Genomic DNA, 22,505 nt, shown 5'->3' with positions numbered 1-22,505 from the left:
ATTTATTTTGTCCTCAGTAAGACTTTCTGTAATCTTATCCAACGGAGAAACTGGAGATGTGGCCACAAGAAGAGCCATAAGAATTAGAAAGGAGGGAGAAAAACACATACACACAGAGACGAGAAAGCCAGTTGACTCATAATAAATGAGGGACCTTTAAGGAAGTGGAACCATTGTATGCTCTGAATTAGTATTTTTTATTCATTCCCTCATTGCTCTTGAGAAAGGGTTGGTGAGCTGCCTTCTTGAACTGCTGCAGTCCATGGATTGTAGGGAGCTCCGGGATATTGACCCAGCGAAAGTGAAAGAATGGCAATATTTTTCCATGTCAGGATGGCATATGGTTGGAGGGGAACTTGCTAGTGGTGGTGTTCCCATGTATCTAATGCTCTTATCCTTCTAGATGGAAGTGGTAATGGGTTTGGAAGGTGCTGCCTAAGGAGCCTTGACAAAATATACGGTACATCTTATAAATGTTACACATGGATGGTGCGGAGTATCGGTGGCGGAGGGAATGGATCTCATGGATGTGGTGTCAATCAAACTGCCTGCTTTGTCCTGGATGTTGTCAAGCCTGTTGAGTATTGTTATAACTGCCCCCATTCAGACAAATGGGGAATATTCCATCATAGCCCTTACTTGTATCTTGTGGGTGGACTTTGGAAAGTAAGGAGGTGAGTTACTCATTGCAGGATAATGATGCTAAGTTCAAAATGCAGAATTGTTGGGGGACAGTTTCTCTGAATAATCATGTATGAAATATGGTAGAATATAAATGAGCCAAATGATCAGGCCCACAGATTGTTAACTGGGTGCAAGGAACCAAGCAGGCTCTTACTACTCTATGAGAAGGTCCAGACCCGAAATGTCAGCTTTCCTGCTTCTCAGATGCTGCCTGGCTGCTGTGTTCATCCAGCTCTACACCTTGTTATCCCTTACTACACTGTTCCCATTCATCCAACAGGCCCTCCCGTCACATTTGTCATCAGAGTGGCTGTTTGGCTTGGAGTTATCGACCTTTTGCAATCAGGTTGGAGGACAATTGCACAGGTCCAGCACATTGCGTCGCAAATTGCTAGATTGATTGCTGAGATGAAGTGTCTTTTCATCCCCAGTGGACATGTTATAGTGATACCACCTCCAATAATCTCTTCTTCCAGGATGTAATTTCTGACTTTCAGAAATGCTTACTGGGCCAGTGTTCTTGTCTCACCATACATCTGCTGACCACCCTCTGTGGCTGCGATCCAATATAATTTAGTTTTCCCCTTCCACTAGTGATGTCTTTGCAATCCCTGGTCTTGCATGGAAGTGAAAAACAAGGGACTTGACAGTGCACAGGACATGCACGTTCACTGATTGGCATTTGGTTGCACAATCTCTGAATGTAACCAATCCATTAATGCCCTCTCCTGAAAACCCACTGGCAGCAATGATGTGCACTTCTACAGCATTTCAACAATGAGCAAAACATGCCATGGCTGTTCACAGGGTTGTCAACAAGAAGAGAAGTTGTGTTACAGACATTGGGACAGGTCATTAGAAGTTTGGCCAAAGAGGTAGATTTGAAGGAGACAGAAAGGTTGAAGGAAGGAATTCCAGAGTTTTGAGCTCGAGCAGCTGAGGGCATAGCTGAGGGCAAGAAAAATTGGGGATGTGCAACATTAATAGAGTTTTGAAAATGACATACATTCTCTGCTCTTGAAGACCAGCTCAATCAAAGGGATAAGATTTTGAAAGGTTTGCAATTAAATGTTGACACAATTAGAGAGCGTGTTCTTTGCAAGCACAAATTCACAATACTATTGCACAACAAAAAACTGAGGCTGGCCTTATCCGTAACCAGTGACAACCAGCAACTAATGTTATTTTCTCCAATTTAATTATCAGTTCTTTCCCTCCCAGATTTATGCTCTATAGTCAGGACTGTATCAACATACCATTTCAAGAAAGCCTAGTTTGTCCTTTTACACTCATACATGCAATTTACACAAACAGCTATACTGACACACACATACATTGTCACACACCCTCACACACACATGTATACACATGGATAAATATACATACATACTGACACACATAGCTACACACATACATACACACACACACACACACACACACACACACAAACACACACGCGGTGGGGTGGGGGGGTGCTAATTATTCCTCACAGTGTTCAACCTAAGACCTATGATTCCAGGATGAAAGCTGGGAATGTCCAAATCTAAACTAGTTTTGGACCAACCCTCGACATCAATATGCCCACAGAAACACTGAGGCTCAAGAACCTTCATTTCGCAAAGCCAAGCTGATTTTGTTTTATTCATTCAAGGTCTGTGGGTATCAATGGCTAGACAGTACCATCCCTAAATGCCCTTGAGAAGGCGATGGGTGAGTTGAAATGCTAAAGTCCATTTGGTGCAGGTACACCCACAATTCTATAAGGCATTAAATTCCAGGATTTTGATCAGGCACCACTGAAGGAATGGTGATATATTTCCAAGTCTGGATAGTGAGTGATTTGGAGGGGAACTTGCAAAGGTTGGTGTTCCCATGTATTTGCTGCCCATGTCCCTCTAGATAGAAGTACTTGTGGGTTCAGAAGATGCTGTCTTGTGAACCTTGGTGTTATTTCTCCAGTGAATCCTGTAGTTGGTACACACTGCTGCTACTGACAATCAATGATGCAGGAAATGGATGTTTGTGGATGTGGTGCCAATCAGATTTTCAACTATGCTGGGTCAGGAAAATGACAAAGGTGTGATGACTGATACCTGTGGATTTTAGTTCAAAAAGCTTCTAAATTCAGAAGAAGGGTAGGAGCTGATTGAGGGAGGTACAACGTGAAAGAAAAAGCAATCAGACCTACCTTCTTCTGGCATAAAAAGCTAACGATTATGAAAATCAACTGCAAAACCACCACAATGACGAGCGTCCACTTAAACTGCAGGAAACAAGAAACAAATAAAAATGAGTTGAGAATATTGTCATCAAAGATTAATATGGTCAAAGGCTTTTTGATCAAAGGAATAAGTGAGAGTTTAGATTCTATGAACTAAGCACACTGAAGATAGAAAGATTTCTGATTCATCATTTTTCTGACGAACCAATCCCCAGCATTCACAGATTTATTTTTAAATAGATTTTTCGTATTTTTCAAGGCAATATCACATTTATATGACACCTTTAACGTAATAAAATGACTGAACATGCATGAAAGAAATGTAATTACATAAAACTTTGCATAAGTAAGAGACAAAACAGATAGACTTCCACAATCATCTTAAATAATGAGTGAGATGAGGGAAGATTTAGCAAGAATTTAGGGCTGAGCAAAGTGAAGGTATGACCACTAACGCAAGATGGGCAAAAGACTTCAGTTGGAAAGCATCCAGATCAGTTAAGGTTAGATATAAAATTCCCTGTGCTCAACCATAACCAACTGCTTCATTGTTTAAACAGGCTGCTGTGATTCAAGAAGACAGCTTGTCATTTCCTTCCCAAGGAAACCACAGATGGGTAAGAAACATTGGCTCAGCCAGAAATGCCCACATTCAATGAAAAAAATTAAAAAAAGCACTCCCCCTCCCTAATCCAAGGCCTTTGGGAAAATGGCAATCAATCAATCTGTGGCATATTGAACTGGGGTCTCAGCCTCATGGCCAGTAAGATCGAGCTGGAGACTCTTCAAAGGCTTTTCACAAATACGGCATGGGATTGAAATGGCCACAACTGAAGCCTGGTCCACGAGGTGAAATGACCAAGTATAAACCCAATGCGCCTGTCAATGCAGCATTCTTCAATGCTCATCACCCCTCCAGTCTGATGGGTCACCACAGCAAAACCTTACAAGGTTTTGAAATGTGAGAAACACAGGAAACCCACACAGTGGGTCAGTTAGGCAAGAGAGAGAGAAGGCAGTCGATATTTCAGATCCATACTTATTTGAAGGGATGCATTCAAAACTGTCACCATCAAATTACTGATGCTCAATTACAGATTTGGGACAAAGTGCCCTCTCAAGAATTGGAAACAATATGCACAGGATATTTCTCACCCCTTCCACTTATACCTTATGTTTATGATACTAGACATGAGAGTTGGGTAGGCGAAATGCATCATCCATCATTCCACCTCAAGAAAAAAATTCACAAATAGATTATCCTCAGCCCTTTTACAATGTTATGATAAATTTAATTGAAAATATATTTCCCTTCTCCTGAAGAACCATTTCATTTATTAAGCAAATACTGTAATGAGCTTGTTATCTCTGAGGAGGGTCTAATATTCATCATGAGTCATTATGGTTCAGTGTTTTCACTCAGTGTATAGAGAAAGCCTGCTTTAATCAAAGAGGTTTATAGATCTTGAACATTGCACTAGTGAAAATAAAACCTGAGGGGAATATATTTCCAAATGTAGGAAGGAAAACAAGTACATAATTGAAAAGAGAAGCAGCATTTACTTGTTCACTCTTGGATGAAGAATTTTTTAATCTGATTTCAAGTGACTTTAATTACAGCAATGTTCATTGCAATGTAATCTATTTCTCTGAGTAAGTTCAAATGCAATTCACACTGAGCTCTGTTAAGCTCTTATGCCTTTGTTACCCTCCCTGAAGGGACCCATCTCATCCAACCCCTGAGTGTGGTGTCCTCAACCACATTGGCAATTCAACAGTTGCAACTTCCTCACCTAAACTTCCAGATGACATAGTTTGGTTCCTAAAGAAGGGGTTATAGCAATGAACTTCATATCTTAGTACAAGCATTGATGTGATTAGTGACTTCATTAGAAAATGATTCTAACCTCCACTCATCCCCAGCTACCTTCCCGCAGGAATCACAGGGCAGAGTCAGGAATTTTAGCTTATTCTCCCTTTCATTACTCAGGGCATTTTAGAGCAGTTAGAATCCCCATTCTGCCTCTCTTGTGATCAGATCGGGGAGTTGGTGGGATCATGGTGAAGTCACTGGAATAGTAATCTGGAAACTCAGGTTAATGGTCTGGGGAGTTGGATTCAAATCCCATTGTGGTGAGCTGGAGAGGAATTATACTCATCTTTAAGTTTCTGACTTCAATGGGAGCAAGGTTGAGAAACGGACACTTTTTGCCTGTGTCCCGATGCAGGACAGGCTTGGATAGTATGCAGACTTTTCAAATGCAGTTGTTCTTGTTGGCACCTCTTTAATGCCTCAAATGTACCTGCCTCCATCACACTTCCAGACCTGAACTGCTCACTGTGTGAAAAAGTATTCTTCCCACATCACATTTGCCTCTTTTGCAAAGCACTTGAAACCCATGCCCTCACATTTAAAACCTTTTTTATGAGCTGGAGTTTTTTTTCCTGATCTATTCCAGCCTCTTCGTGCTTTTGAAAAGTTCTGTCAAATCTCCTCTTGGCCTTTTCCTCGGTCCCAAACTCTCCAATCCATCCTCATAACTGAAGTTATTCATCCCTGGAATCATTCATGTAAAACACTTCTGCACTCGCACACAGAGTCAGAAGAGGCCTACAGAGGTGAAAAAGGCCCTTCTGCCTATCGAGTCTGCAACAGTCAAAAACAAGCAGCATTCCAATCCCATTTTCCAGCACTTGACCCATGGCCTTGTATGTTTTGGTACCTCAACCATATATCTAAATGTTTCTTCAATGTAATGAGCGTTTCTGCCTCTACCACATTTATAGTACTGAGTTCCAGATTCCTAGCACACTCTGGGTGAAAAATCAAAATCCTCTCACATCCCCTCTAAATCTCCAGTGCCTAACTTTAAATTATACACTCTGGTCATTGATCCTTCCACGAAGGGGAAATGTTTCTTCCTGTCTAACCAATGCCCTTGTAATTTTCTACATCCCAGTCATGTACCCCCTCTGTCTGCTCTGCTCCAAGATAAGTTACTCCAGTCTGTCCAATCTCTCTTCAAGCCTAAAACTCCCCAGCCCAGACACATCCTAGTAAATCTCCTCTGCACCCTCTCCAGTGCAATCATGTCCCTCCTGTAATGTGGATTCCAGAACTGCACACAATACTCCAGATGCAGTCTCACCCGTGTTTTATACAGTTTCATCGTAACCTCCCTGCTTTTAAACTCTATGCCTCTGCTAATGAAGGCAAGTGTCCCATGTGTCTTCTGAATACTTTATCCACCTGTCCGGATATCTTAAGGGGCTGGTGGACAAGGACATCAAGGCATCTCTGATCCTCAGTGCTTCTCAGGTTCTTACTGTTCATCATTTTTGCCCTTGACTTGTTGATCCTGCCCAAGTGCATCATCTCACATTTATCCAGTTTAAATTCCATTTGCCATTGATTGGCCCATCTCACTAGTTTGCCTATATCCTCATGTCATCTATGGCTATCCTCCTCACTATTTCCCACACCACTAATTTTACTGACATCTATGAGCTTACTGATCAACGCTCCTGCATTGGAGGGCAGATATTGACGGAGCGCTGCATTGTCAGAGGGTCAGTGCTGAGGGAGTGCCGCGCAGTCAGAATGTCAATACTGAGGGAGTGCTGCAGTGTTAGAGGGTCAGTGCTGAGGGAGTGCCACACTCTTGGAGGGTAGGTATTGAGGGAATGCTGCAGTGTCAGAGCATCAATGACCTGGAAGGTGTGCGATGTCAGAGGTTTTGTACTAAAAGAGTTCATTTCCTTTATTCTGTCATTGAACTTTGGTGTGCCTGGTAAGGCTAGTTCTTTTGCACCTCCCAACTGCCTTTGCACAGCATCATTTGCTAGATCTTTTCAGAGGGCAATCAGGAAGAGACCACTTTGTTGTTAGCCTGGAGTCACATCTAGGCAGGCCAGGTAGAGATGGCAAATTTCCTTCCTTGAAGAATATGGATGTAGCTTTAATGACAGTCGATGATAGTTGTCATGGTCACCATTACTCAGACTAGCTTTCAATTGTAGATTTTTACTGTAGTGAGATTTGAACTTGTATCATCAGAGTATGAGCCTGTCCCTCTGGGTGACTCATCCAGTGACATTACCACTCCCTCCTGAGTTCTGCACTGCCCTTGGATCAGTTTTGAGTGAGTGCGTTGTCACAGGAGCACCATTCAGTGTTTACTGCATTATTCGACAGCCTGTGGTCTGCTATAATCCACTATCGTAATTAAATTCAGTTCCTGGCAGTTCTACCTCTGCACACAAAAACTGAGTACAACTATTAATGTGATGAAAATAAATACCCAAGGACGCGAGGGGTCAGGGTCAGAGTCAGTTAGCAGCAGTTCAATGTAAATTAATCCTCATATTGTAAAGATGCAGAATGCTGACTTCAGCACACCCACACACACAGTCTCCAACAATTAAGTCACCAACATTAACTCAAATAGCAAGAATCTGGTTCTGTCTACAAAAAAATTAATGTACTACTGATCGAGCTCAGTTCAAAATATCCTCCAGTGAAATTAGCCAGACGGAGTCAGGGTCTCTTTTCAAATGACCACAATGAGCTTCCAATTTTGCTCCGTTATTTGTTAATTCTATAGATTCTTAATAAAGAGAAGCTGCCTGCTGACAGATGGAGGCATGAAAAATATGTATTATCTTCAACAATTCTGCATCTTAGAACGCCGGGTTTACAAAAAGTGAATTAGTTTCAAGTTGTCTGGAAAACTCGTTTCCAAAATATACACAGTCGGATCCCATAAGAAATGGGATAACGAGAGAGAAATAAAGTCAGAATTTGCTCAGTTCTATATATGGTGCTCTCAAGTCTTGCAATACAGCTACCTGCTCAACAGATTGCAGTGTGGTGGAAAGGAAGAGCTTGGAAGAGCAACAAATTCATTTCTCTGAGCTGAATAATTCACTCTGTTTGCTTTGTTAGACACCGATCTGTTGGAGGATTTGTTCGTGCAGCAAAGCAGGTGCACATGACAGTCCCAATTAGAAATCCTGTGTCAGAAAAAAATATTCAATCAGATCCAACATAACAAAAATAAAACTAAGCACTAATTAACTGTCTTGGTTCCTTCAGCTACAAAGCATCTGGTGCAAAATTAGCATCAAGTCACGTCCCTGCTGCAGACAACAGGAGAAAATGTATCACATTAAAGATGACAAGCGGGAACTTGAAAAGAAAGTTGCTCATCACTTAAGTTTGTTGTAACAGCAGGATAAAGACACATTGCTCAACAGAGTTTTCACTCGAGCCCAAAACATAGCCATGCAGAAGTTGTAAGATTCTACTGCTGACATCAAATCTCAGTGGAATTGATGTGTCAGAGATAAAGAGCAAATTATCTGAGAAAACATTCATTGTCTGTTTCTGGGAACTTGCAATGTGCAAACTGGCATTTGCCGAAAGGTAACAGTGAGTGGCTTCCAAATTCTTTCTTTGAGCTTTGATGGACTTGGGAATAGCTAAACGATGACAGGTGACTCAGTCGAAAAAACGCATTTGATGCTTGTGTACAAACAATTCGTATGTGTTTGCTTTTGAGATGAGAGCAAAGCCTTTCTCCCCAGCGCTTTAATTCAGCTGAAAGGCAAATAGCTAACCTGTCTCCAAGCCCATGTGTTCACTGAATGTGGGCATCTTACGCTGGCATGACAGCATTTCTCATCAATTCCCCAGTTTCCCTGAGTCAAGGATGTGAGTGAGCCTTCTTTCACCACTGCAGGCCTTCTGCTGATTGTGCTCCTACTGACAGTATGACCTGAGGAATTCGCAGATCTTGCCCAAGACACTGTTTTTTGCAAAGTGCACAAATCGAACATTAATTATGATAGCAGCTTTTGACACAGTAAAATGACCCAAGACACTTCACAGGTATGTTACTAGACAAAACTGAACATTGAACCACAGAAGGTCATCGATTGTACGACTGTTGATGAGGAACTTGAAGAAAGAACATTTTGAAGAACGGCCTTAAAACCGAGGGGAGATGAAGAGGTGGAGATGCTTCGAGCTTAGCATTGGAACACACGGGAGTGGAATAAAAATCTGGGATGTTGAGGTCCTGAACAGTCTGTTTGGCCTCAGACAGTTCCCTAGCTGAAGGATTGAATGAGTGGCAAAAGTTTATAAAGCAAGTCATGATGTCTGTCTCAAGCTCCATTTCTTCTCAAAACGAAGGCCTTAGCTGTGGTCTTGGCAACCAAGAAAAATGGCAAACTCATAGTCTTGAGTTCAATTCATATCCCATTGTGTAGTATAACTGAGATCCACTTTATCAGCACTTTCCCAAACTTCAACTGTGTCAGCACTTACGTGAATCTAACAGTCTGCGCACACACATATCAAATCCTGATTGCCAATGTTTCATTATGGCGTGGACGGGGGAGAAGGGGGCTAAACTTGCACACATTAGAACAAGTAAGCCTGAACATGATCAAAAGTTGAACTGCTGTCACTCTCTGAGTTTGTTGAGGATTCACAGTATAATTGTGCTGTAAACATTTCATGACTAACGTTGAGTTGGGAATGCAATTTTACACTGGGAAGCAAGGAATGATTCAGAATCGTCAGCAAATTTCTGTGCGAGGGAAATCGTATCTCACAAACTTGATTGAGTTTTTAAGAAAGTAACCAAGAAGATTGATAAGGGCAAAGCAGCAGATATTATTTACTTGTACTTTAGTAAAGCCTTTGACAAGAATCCGCATTGTAGACTAATTAGTAAAGTTTGATCACATGGGATTGAGAATGAGCTTGCTAACTGGATACAAAATTGGCTTAATAGCAGGAGACAGAGAGTGATGGTGGAGGGTTGTTTTTCAGACTGGAGGCCTGTGACCGGCAGTGTTACACAAGGATCGGTGCAGGGTCCACTTTTGTTTGTCATTTGTATAAGTAATTCAGATCAGAATACAGAAGGCTGATTAGTAAGTTTGCAACTGACACAAAAATTGGTGATATAGTGGACAGTGAAGAAGGTTATTTAAGGTTACAAAGAGATCTTGACCAATTAGGTCAATGGGCTGAGGAGCGGCAGATGGAGTTCAATTTGGATAAATGTGAGGGATTGCACTTTGGTGAAATAAATAAGGGCAGGACGTATCCAATTAAAAGTAGGGCCTTGGATAGTGTTGTAGAACAGAGAGACCGAAGTATTCAGGTACATAACTCTTTGAAGTTTACATCACATTTTGACAGGGTCGTTAAGAAGACACTTAGCATGCTTGCCTTCATTGCTCAGACCTTTGAGTATAGGAATTGGGACATCATGTTGAGGTTGTACAGGATGTTAGTGAGGCCTCATCTGGAGTACTGTGTCCAGTTCTTGTTGTCCACTTATAGGAAGGATATTATTAAGCTGGAGAGGGTTCAGAAAAGATTTACCATGATGTTGCCAGGAATGAAGGATTTGAGTTATACGGAGGACTATTTTCACTGGAGCGTATGAGATTGAGGGGTGAGGTTATAGAAGTTTACAAAATCATGAGGAGTATAGATAAGGTGAATGGCAGGTGTCTTTTTCCTCGAGTGGAGAATTTAAAGACTAGGGGACATTTTTTGAGGCGAGAGGAGAAAGATTTAGAAAAGGCATGAGGGGCAATTTCTTTTACATAGGGAGTGGTTCGTGTGTGGAGTGAATTTCCAGAGGAAGTGGTGGATACAGATACAGTCGTGACGTTTAAAAGACATGAGTACATGAATAAGAAATGTTTGGAGGGATATTGGCCAAGTGCAGGCAAATGGGACTAGTTTAGTTGAGAATATGGTCGGCATGGACTGGTTGGACCAAAGGGTCTGTTTCCACACTGTATGGCTGTATGATTCTATGACACTCTAACAGTGTCCTCTTCCAACAGCATTCCTATAATACCTGACCAATCATAACACAAACAAGACTTGTACACAAGGCAAACTGAATAATTGGTTCCGGCTACTGATCACCTCAACTTCACAGACTTCAAATAAACATTCAAATTGCTGCCATGTTTATTGGTCATCCCTGCACTAACTGAATGCAGCTCTGTAAATGTTACTCACACATTTCTGTTCATAGTTCTTTCAATGCCTACTGCTGAGACAGATCCAATACCTAATTACAGCAAACATATCGTGAAAATCCTATTAAGAGAGGAACAGGTTGCCCTGCTGTGTGCAATTCTCATTGGGATCTTGTATCTTCCTGGGATAAGATTATGACTTAGCCGATTGTGTGCGATCGTGAGCTGGCAGGACATTGACTCTGTGCTTTGTTCTGCTTGATTTATATGCTTAGGTACTCTTGGCAGAGGACTCCAGATTGTTAAAATCTTGCAGTTGTCACACACTCAGAATGAACCTGGTAATTCACAAGTGCCAATATGTTGCTTCTGCAGCCTCGTGAGACAAAAAAAAATTCAAGAGATATGTTAGTCTTCACTTCAAGGGTCTGGAATTCAAAAGGGATAGAAAGCAATGCTTCAGCGAAGTAGAGCTTTGGAAACAATGGGCTGAATCTTGACACATTTTTTGACTAAGTTCAGTTTTGTTTAGTTTCAAGGAGGGCTTCTCTCTGTGAGGCTGAGCAAGGCCTTGCACTGTATCTTACCAAACATGTACCATGACCCACCTGCCCCGCCACAATGGTGCCCCTCTCATCCAGTTTTCAACTCCATTCTACCACTCGCTGCACCTGGAAAACCTGCCAGTGCCGGGATATCACGGAAGGACCAGCATCCTTGGCACCAGGATTTTGGATCAGATCTGAGATATTTTTGTGTTGCTGTTTAACTCCGGGTGCCTTGGTAGATACGGTCTCCTTTCTGAGTACATAAATATAGGCTTGTTGTCCTGTCCCATTGAGATGCTGCACACTTGCTCAGACAGACAAAGCTGCTCAAAACAACTGTATTCTGATACAAAAATAAACATATTTCAACAGAGTCCCTCTATTTTTTGAAAACTCAACATCCTGTTTATTTAGCTTGTTAAATTCACTGTGCTGAAGGCATTCAGAACAATCTCTCAAAACCACTTGCTCCATTTTTCAATGAACCAACAATTCGCAACAGCATAAAAATGTAAATAAAATCCCTGGAAGTACATTAATCCAGTCCTGAGAACAACAAAAAAAGCAGCACTTTTGCTCTACAGGTTGGAAGTCTATACTTAATTGCTCCATGTTTGATTCAACCATCTCCTGATTCAGCAAGTTAATGTCCTTCGATGGCTCAATAAGTTTCTCCCACAATAGCTGACTCGTACACACCACGATATTCCCTCATCTGGCTGAGCTGGAGATCTTTTCAGTCTCAGCACCCACTGTATTAGGGAACAGGAGGAAAGGGTTCAAATATTTGTCTCATTAACCTATACACCAACATCCAGTAAGATCCTCAAAGAAAAAGCAGGACAGTTCTACTGTGCAGTGGCCAACACTTATCCCAGAACCTTCATCTCAAACAGCTTACCTGGTCAGTTGCACACTTCTGTCTGTGGGAGTTAGCTGGGTACAGTTTGGCTGCCGTGATTCCCTACATTACAAAAGTGATTACGTTTCAAGAGTATTTCACTGGCTGGCATGAGAATGTGAACATCACTTGATAAATGCACACTCCTTTTCTCAGGTATAAAAGTAAAATATTATAGATGGTGGAGATCTGAAATAAAAACAGAAACTGGTGGAAATCTCAGCGGGTCTGGCAGCATCCAGAATGAGAGAAACAGAGTTAATGCTTCAAGTCCATTATGACTCACAATGGATCTGACATGTAAACTCTGTTTCTCTCTCCATAGAGGATGTCAGAGCTGTTGAGTTTATCCTGCAGATTCTGTTTTTATTCCCTTTCTCTAGCTTCAGTCTGGTTGTCACCTACAGCAGACAAGCTGAAACAATGACTTCCACTATTAATTTTATTTGGTGAAAGGACAGCTAAAGGTGTACAGTATTTGCTTTGCTACAGAGGTCTTAAAGTAAATGTGTTGTTCAAATAAAGATCTCGCATTATCAGCCTCTTTGATACTTAAAACAGATGAATCAATAGTTCAAACCTCATTTCACCACTAAAACCTGAGGCAGTTCCAAAAAAAAGGCAAGATCTGCTTTAAAAAAACTGTTGTACAAATTGTCGATGCCTGGTTACTCAGTTTCATATCAGTGGTGGGCTATTTTGAAAGACATTACTGTGCGTTTAATTGGGTTATTAAAAGAAAGTAAGTGTGGATTTGTTGAAAAAATAGTGCTTGGTGAGCTTAATTGAGGTTTTGGATGACGTATTGAAGAGGATTGATGAGTGTCATGAAATTGATTTTGTCAATGTGGACTTTCAAATATTATTCATGCTACAGAATAGCTTGCCAGAAAAATTGAAGCCCATGAGATTACAAAAAAACAAAAACAGGATGGATACTAAATTTCACAAAGTAACAGAAAGCAGAGAGTAGTGGTGGACAGAGATAGTAGGAACTGCAGATGCTGGTGAATCCGAAGCAACAAGGTGCAGGGCTGGATGAACACAGCAGGTCAAGCAGCATCATAGGAGCAGAGAGGCTGACGTTTCGGGCCTTGACCCTTCATCCTGGACAGTCCTTTTTCAGATTGGATTAAATGTACAATCATGTCCCAGAGAGGCAAATATTGGGACAACGGCTTTTTTAAAGGTAGGTTAATACACTGGAATTACAACCACACAGACTTATGGGTTGTCTAATCCATCCTGTCTTATGGTTGATACCAGGCCATGTGTTTGGGTTCAAGACAGATTGGTTATAGACAGGACAAAGTCAAGGACTGTCACCTTGTGGCTCATAACTCCATGTCCCCTCTCTGGCTCTGTCCCCCTCCTCTGCTCTATGTCCATGGTTGGGTAACCCCTACACTTCAAAACACAGTGAGAAAGATCTATTGTAGTGCTTAAGGAAAGTGACCCTTCTCTCTCTTTGGTGCAGTGTTTCATATTGCTGTCCACACTGACTAATCTATCTTGGCAGGCACCTTCAGCATTTATTTTAGTTTAAATGGTTGTAAACGACTCTCTGCCTGGGGACACGAACTCTATCAATCAGTGTGAATATTTGTTCTGAAGCGAGGGATGATCCTGTCCATGTATAAACACCAAGGGCTGTTGAATGACTTGTTCAATTTACCACAGAAATACCCAAATTCGAAACATTAACTTATTTATTAGTTTTGTCGACAGCACTTAGCCAGATGACTCCATTGATTTGTCAGATGGTCGGAAATGATCAGTTGTTAATTCCGAGGAACTGAAATGGTGATTTTGGATGTTACATCCTGAACACTGATGTAATGGCCCCAACTTTGGTGAAGTTCTGGAGACAGCTTGCAGCACTGAAATAGACATTTAAAAAAAATACAAACCTGCTCCAGAAATTTGATGCACCCAAATCACTAGCTGCCCTTTCAATGTTGCACCCTTGTCTCTAGTTTGTTGCAATTCCTATGCAGTTGGGGCCAAATACCAAGTGTTATGTTGAAACTTTATTCACTTCATCAATAACATAACAACTTTCAACTGCTTAGTAGTGAAAGGACACAGAGCATCTTGCATGTACAGGGTGCCCTCACAATCTTGCAACACTATCAAACGAATCTTGAGGCATCATCTCTTTTGGAAAGTATAAAAGATGACAGACAATCTCATTGCAGCAAGGTCCCACAGACAGCAATCTGGTAATGACCACATATTTTTGTTTCACATTGATGTTTGTTGAATGATAGCCAGTCCATCAGGAAAATTCTTATCAGCTTCTTCCACATTGCATCTTCAGATCTTCTGCAATGCCCTGAGAGAGGAGTTCAGTTTCAATGGAAATAGTCATCAAGAGCAATGTGAAGTGCGTTGCCAACTGACTGTGGCACAGGTCAAAATAATCCCCAGAATGTCAGCATTTGAACCCTAGGTTCAGGGGTGAAAGGCCAGAACTCAGATCACTGTCATCCCTTAATGTCTCTCTGGGCATTGAGCAACTGGTGCCTCAGATATGGACCCTCTCATTCATTACCAGATAAGGGTCAAAAATCTCCTGCTGAAAGATTTTGAGTTCCACCTGGATATCTTCAGTTGAATGGTTAACTTTTTTTTAATTATTCATTTAAAGGATGTGGGCATTACTGGTTGTGCCAGCATTTATTGTCCACCTCTAATTGTCCTTGAGAAGGTGCCTTCTTGAACTGCTGTCATCCATTTGACATATGGAGACCCACAATGCCATTCGGGAGGGGTTTCCAGGATTTTGACTCAGTGGCACTGATGGAACAATGATATATTTCCAAGTCAGGGTGGTGAGTGACTTGGAGGGAAACCTGCAGATGGTCTTGTATCTGCGGCCCTTGTCCTTCCTAATGCAGTGGTCATGAGTTTGGGAGGTCAGAGACAGTAAGAACTGCCGATGCTGGAGTCAGAGATAACACAGTGTGGAGCTGGAGGAACTTAGCAGGTCGGGCAGGTTCAGAGGAGCAGGAAAGTTGATGTTTCAGGTCGGGGCCTTCTTCAGAAAGTCCGGACCCGAAACGTCAACTTTCCTTCTCCTCTCTTGCTGCCTGGCCTGATAAGTTTGGAAGGTGTTTTCAAAGAAGCCTTGGTGAATTTCTGCAGTGAATCTTGTTGATGGTACGCTGTGAGTGTCAGTGGTGGGGGGAGTGATGGTTTCTGGATGTGCTGCCAATCAAGAGGGCTTCCTTTCCAGTTTTGAGTTGTTGGAGTTAAACTTATCCAGGCAAGTGGGGAATATAGCTTTCCAGTATTGCTTCCAAACTATCATCTCAAATTAACCAAACTTTAACACAAAAAGTTAGGCAAATCACATCAAGTGGCACTTGATTTAGTACAAGCAAGATGCTCAGACTGAACAAGAACATTTAACATGCAGAAGCATTTCATTCGCACTTAAATTCATTAAAAGCCATACAAAAGAACCTGCTGATAATTCTACACAACAAGTGACACTTGGACTAAATGCCCCATTTATTTCCATGACAACCACTTTAATTGAAATTATTTTAGCACTGATCACAAAGGCTGCGCTAATGCTATGGTTTTATCTCAAGTTTTTGTTCTTTTCATTTGCCTTCCTGTTGACCCAAACTCTGATGTTGCTATTGTTCCAAGACAGAGTGACAATGACCCTAGTTATCAATGCTCGATTGGAATTAGTGGTGAAGTATTTGAGACCCAATTGCTGATGATTATCCTGCTCTCATTTGCAGGGTTAATTCAAAGTTGTGTGTGAAATAGCAGAAAGGACACAACGTGTCTCCATACTGCCATTAAGTAAGGTCTTCCTGGTTTGATTGATAGGAGAGTTATCCAACCTTCCCTATTCTGACTGGGAATTGTGGATTCGCTATTACAGCCCAGTAAATGCTCACACTTCTCTATTTTCGTAATTAGTCAATGAATTTATTGCTCGCTTTTTCACACCTTACCAGACAGTAGCCCAGCTTCTGACAGCAAGAATATGCCAAGTTCAACTCCCAGTCTACACTGAGTTTGAATTAGAGAACTTGCACTTATATTGCACCTTTCAAATGCAGAACGTTCCAAATCATTTAAAAACCGAAAGAACTGCAAATGCTGTAAATCAGGAACAAAAACAAAGTTGCTGGAAAAGCTCAGCAGGTCTCGCAGCATCTGTGAACAATAAAAACAGAGTTAATGCTTCGGGTCCGGTGACCCTTCCTCAGATAAAACTCTGTTTTTTCCTTCACAGATGCTACCAGATCTGCTGAGCTTTTCCAGCAACTTTGTTTTTGTTCCAAATCATTTTATGGCCAATAGTATTTTGTCCTTTATATGGGAATCAGCTCTAAGGAATTAACCACACTTTCCCAACACAACTAGGAGCAGAACACTTGAGCTGACATTGACATTGTCAGTTAATCTGGGTTGGTGCAGCTGTAAAGCACTGCCATTATCCTCAAAGTCCCTTGGCCAGAGGGGACAGCCTGACTTCAGACTCTTCCCCACACCACTGTATTGGGATCGAAGCTGGAAGACCATGTGTTGCAGACAATAGGAATATCCTATTCTGAAGAAGAATCGCTGGACCTGAAACATTAACTCTGATTTCTCTTCACAGATGCTGCCATACTTGCTGAGATTTTCCAGTAATTTCTGTTTTAATTTGTAATAGGAATATCCTGTTATCTTGCTTCTCAGAAAAAGAGCAGAGTGAGCTTTTAAAGGTGAAAAGTGTCTCTGATAATGTTAAGGAAGAGCAAAAAGTGAAGGTAAAATCCATGGAAGACAGGATAAGGTCCAAGGGTCATCAACGTTTGGGATGGATTTGCTAATGGCTGAGTCTACACACTTTACCAGGAAAGTCTCCAAGTGTTTTGGGCAAAATGCATGTGGACAATCAGACCTCACAAAGTATCAAACCTCACTCTGACATCTTGGGATCAATGCGATAAACAATTATAATTCTCTCGATAAATGGAGCACAGTGTCCTAATCAATATCTATTCCAGGAAGGATAATTACAAATAGCAGCAGAAAGTCTTGCTTTTCTAGTATAACTTACATGATCTTAGGGCATCACAAATCCCTTCATCCTCAACAAAATACTTTGAACTGTAGCCACTGCCATAATGCAGAAAATACAGCAGCAATTGTATGCATGGTAAGAGCCCACTAGTGAGAATTTGATCATATTAGGTTGTTTACAATGAGATTCAATGAGAAAGAAACATTAGTCAAGACACTAGGGAATATTCGGATTCAGAAAAGTGCCATGTAATCTTTTACTTATTACAATATGTTCAAAGAGAAGGCTTAGGATGAGGGAGAGGAAGAACAAGAAACAGCGCTGTACCATTGCCCTCTGTTTAAGAGAAAGGTGACTTTCAGGACTTCACCAACAGCAAAATATTTCTTTCATTACTCGAAGGGCACTGAAACAAGTTCGGAAGGATAAAATGTGATTTATTCTGTATATAAGGGCATACTGAACACTTTTCTTGATGGTTCATGCAGCATTATTCTTTTGGGGTGTGTCCCTTCACTGTCATTTTTTTCTGGTCAAGGAACACAAAGGAACTCAACACTGGGAGTTTTTAGATTTCAGTACAATTTCTGGACAATTTCAAAGAAATACTCAAGTGAAGGGAAAACAATACGTGCACTGTATGAGCAGTGAAGTTGATTGGTTGACAAGTTGTTTTCGATTGTTAGAGGTGTTGAAATGAATAAATACATCAGTTAATGGTGATTGACAGTTAACAGTCAAGATTTAGATTTTAAAAGAGGTGGGTTGACTCTGATTGGTCAAGGTATTGCCTGAAAAAATTAATCAGGGATTGGCTCTCATGCATCATGTTGCGTTGAAACAGATGCAGTGTGTATGTTTTCTTTTATCTACAAACAACAAGGCTCTGTGTATCAATATGTGGAGCTTCCAGTACATGTAATTGTACCACACTGTGTATCAGCATGGTGATTGTCAGCATAAGTCTTTGTATACTTAGGATTATTCAGATTAGTGAACAAATGTTGTTAAAACTTGCAACCAGATCTAATATTGCACACTGTGTTGTGAGTTTCATAAATGCAGGCTGGTTGGGTCTGGTCACTACCTTGCTTGTTGTAAACTGCTCAAGTAGATATAGCATTTAATATGGTCCAGCAGACCTTTGGAGGTATGGTCTGGATACCTAGTATCACACCAGCTATGAAATTCTTTGGAACCATGGAACAGGGCAGCTTCAGAGCTAGTTCTAAAATTCTTGCCTGTGTTTTCAAAAGCTTTCCTGAACTTGCCCCTTCCCTACCTTTGTAAACTTCACCAGACCGACAACACTCCATTATCTCTGCACTCCTCTAATTCTGGACGCTTTCGGGTCTGATTTGAATCACTTCAGCGGTGGTGGCTATATCTTCAACAGCTCAGGCCCTATGCTCTGAAGTTCCCTTGTTTCACAGACTCAGCTGTCTAATTTCTCCCTTAGGATGTATCTTAAAATCAGTCTCTTTGACCCAAGTATTTATCTTAATTCTTAACTCTATATAAAGCTGAATGGCAAATTTTGTTCGTTCGTGCTTCTGTGAAATGCCTCGGGCTATTTTACTGCATTTAAGGTGCCACATAAAAGCAATTTTGCAGTTTTTTTTGGAGAGAAAGCAAAAATAGTGCTCTGCTAGAACAGCAGTATTGAGGAAGCTAGTCTGAATGGCTACTTTCTATCACTTCACAAAGCCTTCAGGCCTTTTTCAATCTGTGTGAATTTTCAAGGGGCAGCTTCTTTCGATGAAAGACAAAATAACATGGATGTGGGAAATCTGAAACAAACAAAAGAATGCTGGAAAAACTCATCATGTCTTGCAGCACCTATGGTGAGAGAAACGCAGTCAACATTTTGAGTCTGGTGTGACTCTTCTTCAGAACTGAAAGGTCTTGGAAAATAAGTTCTTCTTTCTACTTTTGAGAGATGTAGAGGAGGAGCAACAGAGTAGGTGGTACAAAGGTTTAGAAGACAAAAGGGTTGTTCATAGTGGAGAAAGACAAAAAAGATGTATTGTGGGTATAAATTAAGCTGTGAAAGGGAGAGAATTGGCCCTTTTTAGTAAGTGCAACAGGAAAACGAAGGAAGCGCGACACGGCTGTGGGGGAAGCAGGGGAAGAGAGAATGTAAGAAACATAGAGAACAGACATAAGGCAGTCAGTTTCGGAAGTTGTTGAATACAATGTTGAGACTTTGAGGCTGCTGCAAAGTTCCAATAAACTTGTTGGACTGTAACCTGGTGTCGTGTGATTTCTGACCAATGAAGCACATACAAGCTCAAGGAACAACTCCTCACTTCCCACTTAGGCAGTTTACAGCCTCGATGCTTCACTTGATCGAGGCAGCTTTGAAATTCCCTCTCATTGAGTTTGATCTCAGTCAGCTTGGCAATACGGGCACAACAAGTAGTCTCAGTGGCCCTGAGTTAAATCAGGATGAGACTTCTGCTCCCAACGCTTGTGTGAGGCCAGAAGTGACATTACATTCTGATTCCCAAATATTGTGTTGACATTGAAGATTTTGGATCAACAATGAAAGATCATTTGTAATGAAAGGGGTTGCTCATATTTGTAGTCTGCGCTTCCTTCCAAAAAAAAGGAGCAAACATTTGAAGGATGATCTGAAAGTTCATGAATTATTATGTGATACTGAGACCATCCTTTAGCGCAATTTATAGCAAAGAATGGCCACACTCGGATATAATCCATTTCCGTGATTGGAGTATCACAGTTAGGAAGATCAACTCTTCTGGAACATCACAAAAAATTTAGATTGTTCAATGCATCAAAAATGATTAAACCAGACCAGCAGGAAATTAGAATAACTGTTTCTGAAAGGTTTTTTAATGCACAAAAGCCTACAGGGTCTTCACCTGCATTTATTTCAATGAAATGAATAGTCTGCTTCAACATTCACCTATCCTCTCCAACCAACCTCAAGGGCAGAGAAGCTGGCCTTATGCCAACATGTAGATGAAATACAGAAAGTATTATCTGCCAGGCTAATGTTGGAGTGTAAAGGGCACACTGGAGATGGGATGTGGGCCTTGTTCCATCCTGTGAGTGTACAATGAAGAGACAAGGGCTGTAATTAACCTTGGCAGACTCATCTGCTGAGTGTAATACAAACACATAAACATGCCCTTGAATTGCTGTGGTACAAGGGTAAAAAAAAATCCTGCAAGGAACTATTTAAAAAGAAAATGGAAAATACCCTCAATGGCAGGCAATATGTCAATGGGATTGTCAAGCTACTTTCAAATTAGAAGGAGGACACACAATATTAGATGTACTGTTTCTGCTGCTACCAATGAGACCCTTTCAGTATGCTGGGGATAGTTAACCCCCACTAGGATAACCCCACTCAGTCATCAATTCTGCAGCAACTCTCTCAGCTATTGCACTTTGCAACCCTTTTTACATCCAGAAGCTGGCCAACCGTGATCCCTTTTAAACTACTGCCCAGAAATACTTGTGAAGTGAGTTTTCATTTCATTTTAGATTCACACAGTCATACAGCATGGAATCAGACCCTTCAGCCCGACCAGTCCATGCCAACCATAATCCCAACCTAAACTAATCCCACCTGCATGTGCTTGGGCCATATCCCTCCAAACATGTTTTGTTCATTTACTCATCCAAATGTCTTTTAAATGTTATAATTGTACACACATTCATCCTCTGGAAGTTCATTCCATGTAGGAACCGCTCTCCGTGTAAAAAAATTGACCCTCATGTCTTTTTTAAATCTTAATCCTCTCACCTTAAAAATAGTCTTGAAATCCCCCACCTGAGGGAAAAGATACCTGCCATTCACCTAATCTATACCCTTCACGATCTTATAAACCTCTTTAAGGTCAGTGAAAAGAAGTCCCATTCTATCCAGCTTCTCCATATATCCCAATCCCTCTATTCCTGGCAACATCCTGGTACATCTCTTCTGAAACCTCTCTCCAGCTTAATAACATCCTTCTAATAAAAGGGCGACCAGAATTGGACAGAGCACTCCAGAAGACACCTCACTAACATCCTGTAGAACCTCAACATAACACATCCCAGCTCCTACACTCAAAGGTCTAAGCAATGAAGATTATTGATTGATCATTTAGAAAGTAACTTGATATAATACTGTACTGCACCTTTCACAATACCAGTCGATGTTTACAGACTCCCTCCAAGCCCATTTTAAATTTTTCCAGTAGTTTGAAACATGCTTTGCATTGAAATGTTTTAACTCTTCAGCCTGGAATTTTGAAGGTGTTACACCAAGAAGGGAGATTCCTCCTGTAGTCAGGGTTAAGATATTGAGCTGTTTCTCATCTCTTTCTCCCGGCTCCTAACCACTGCCTTTGAAACTCCCTTTCACCACTTGCTTGCCTGCTCCCTTCTCCTAATCACTCTCTTGTAACTCCTTCCTGGTCAATCCCCTCAATCCTGGACTGGAATCTTCCTTTCGACACACTAAGTTAGGATCCTGGACCAGAACATTCTCACTTGGGGGCAGGTCAGGCTTCGTGTAGTGATCATGAGCAACTCGGCTCACTAAGCATGCAGGTACTGATAAATCCCATGGCCAGGTGGGCAGATGGTGTCAGCTCAGCCGCTGACTCACAGGATCAAAGATCAGGGCCCCACCTATAAAGCATCTTGCTGAACAATAAATGATGGCTGGTGAGCCAGGAGACTCCGTCAGCGCCGTTCGCAAAGCCTGGAAGAAAGAGGCTGCTGCCAGAAATGTCTCAGACCAGCCCCTGGTTGGCCTGTGGCATTGCACCATGGCTCAGCACTACCTCGCTGCCGGGTCTCTTTCAGGCCATCAGGGAAAGGCAATGAGGTGTTCTTTCCTCGAGAGGGCAGTAGGAGATCTGGACAGAGGTGGCAGTAGAGGTCAGTGGCACTGAGACCTACTGAGCAACCTGGCTCTAGTGCCCCAGCTAATTCAACGGGCTTTTTACCATCTCCACCATTAATACACTCAGTAAACACTAGCATCCAAGGGATGGAAGACCAAAACGCATGCTAAACAGCACTGATTTTCTCTGAGATAGTAGGAACTGCAGATGCTGGAGAATCTGAGATAACAAG

The 22,505-nt window shown here is 41.5% G+C and overlaps 1 protein-coding gene across 1 annotated transcript in view; it reads right to left on the bottom strand.

Annotated features, from left to right (window-relative positions):
• zgc:110329 (uncharacterized protein LOC550500 homolog) overlaps nucleotides 1–22,505 on the bottom strand; it is a 147,103-nt gene that overhangs the window by 97,736 nt on the left and 26,862 nt on the right. The window contains exon 4 of the mRNA XM_048618678.1: nucleotides 2,873–2,947. Within this exon, the coding sequence (XP_048474635.1) occupies nucleotides 2,873–2,947 (75 nt within the window). The remainder of the gene's footprint in view (nucleotides 1–2,872; nucleotides 2,948–22,505) is intronic.

Source organism: Rhincodon typus, chromosome 40 (genome assembly GCF_021869965.1).
Source record: "Rhincodon typus isolate 14 chromosome 40, sRhiTyp1.1, whole genome shotgun sequence".
Taxonomy (NCBI): Eukaryota; Metazoa; Chordata; class Chondrichthyes; order Orectolobiformes; family Rhincodontidae; genus Rhincodon; species Rhincodon typus.
The sequence above is the reverse complement of the archived record's forward strand: the minus strand, read 5'-3'. Positions and strand labels throughout refer to the sequence as shown.